Source organism: Lupinus angustifolius, chromosome LG17, assembly GCF_001865875.1.
Source record: "Lupinus angustifolius cultivar Tanjil chromosome LG17, LupAngTanjil_v1.0, whole genome shotgun sequence".
Lineage (NCBI taxonomy): Eukaryota > Viridiplantae > Streptophyta > Magnoliopsida > Fabales > Fabaceae > Lupinus > Lupinus angustifolius.
The window spans coordinates 6,844,984-6,846,036 of record NC_032025.1 but is presented as its reverse complement, the minus strand read 5'-3'; the positions used below and the strand labels follow the sequence as shown (position 1 = coordinate 6,846,036).

Below are 1,053 nucleotides of genomic sequence, written 5' to 3'. Positions count from 1 at the left end.
ACAATAAAAACAACTCCTAAAATAAAAATACAATCTTCACTTCAACACATATCCTCGACTTCCATAATGCCCAAAATACCATTGGTGTCAAATGTGATCTGAAAATGATAATAGATTTAATCAGACCAAATAATCCCAAATTAACTCATTTTAGGAATATTAGTTCAATAAAGTCTAAAACACTAAACCATGTGAAACAAAGTCAATTAGGCACCAATAATCATCAATCATGCTAAATTAAGGTTATGAATAATTTGTAATATATTGTCCATCAGTGTTGATGTAGAAAAGATCTGCCCCATCTAACTTTTGTTCCTCAGATACAACAAACAACTGACCAAACCCTTCCAAATCCCCCGGTTTTTGCCATAATTTCTTCTTATCTTCCATTGGAAGATTGAAGAACTCTTGAACACCAATCTTGACATTTTCCACCAATGAAGGGTTCACTCCATGATTAATCATTTGGAAGAAACCCCATTGTTTGCATGCATGGTCTAGCTTCTCTAATTCAGTAGCGTCTTCAGATAACAATTTATTCATGTCAATGACTAGGACTTGAGGTAAAGAGACTGCATTAGATACAAAATTCGGGTCTTGATCTAATTGAACATATCGTTTTGGAACTTCAGAATAAGGTTGCTTTGCTAGCTCCATCACATTCTTCCTTCGATCTTCTCACTTCACAAACTTATTCACTTCATGTTGAATTGTTGACAATGATTCATTGTTGAATCTTGGAAGATAAAGATAATAATTTTAGAAAATGCACAACGATGACCAAAGCTTTCAAGATGAAGACTCGGATACCATGTTATGATTCAATAGGAAAATGGAAGAGTGTATAGAATATATATATTTTGATTGTATTGATTGAATTGACTAATAATACAAGAGAGTTTTGTTTATATAAAATGTCTGGTAAAGTAAGCAATGCAAATAACCTAACTAACTCTCTAACAAACTAATAAACATATGTTGTAAAACAATTTCAACATGTGTTAAATGTGTAAAACGTGCCAATTACAAGAATTGTTCAGTGAATGCTCCACT

At 32.3% G+C, this 1,053-nt stretch overlaps 1 protein-coding gene across 1 annotated transcript; it reads right to left on the bottom strand.

Annotated features, from left to right (window-relative positions):
• LOC109330828 (protein SRG1-like) lies at positions 244–657 on the bottom strand. The gene has a single exon (XM_019565105.1). It carries the CDS (start codon positions 655–657, stop codon positions 244–246), a length of 414 nt encoding a protein of 137 aa, XP_019420650.1.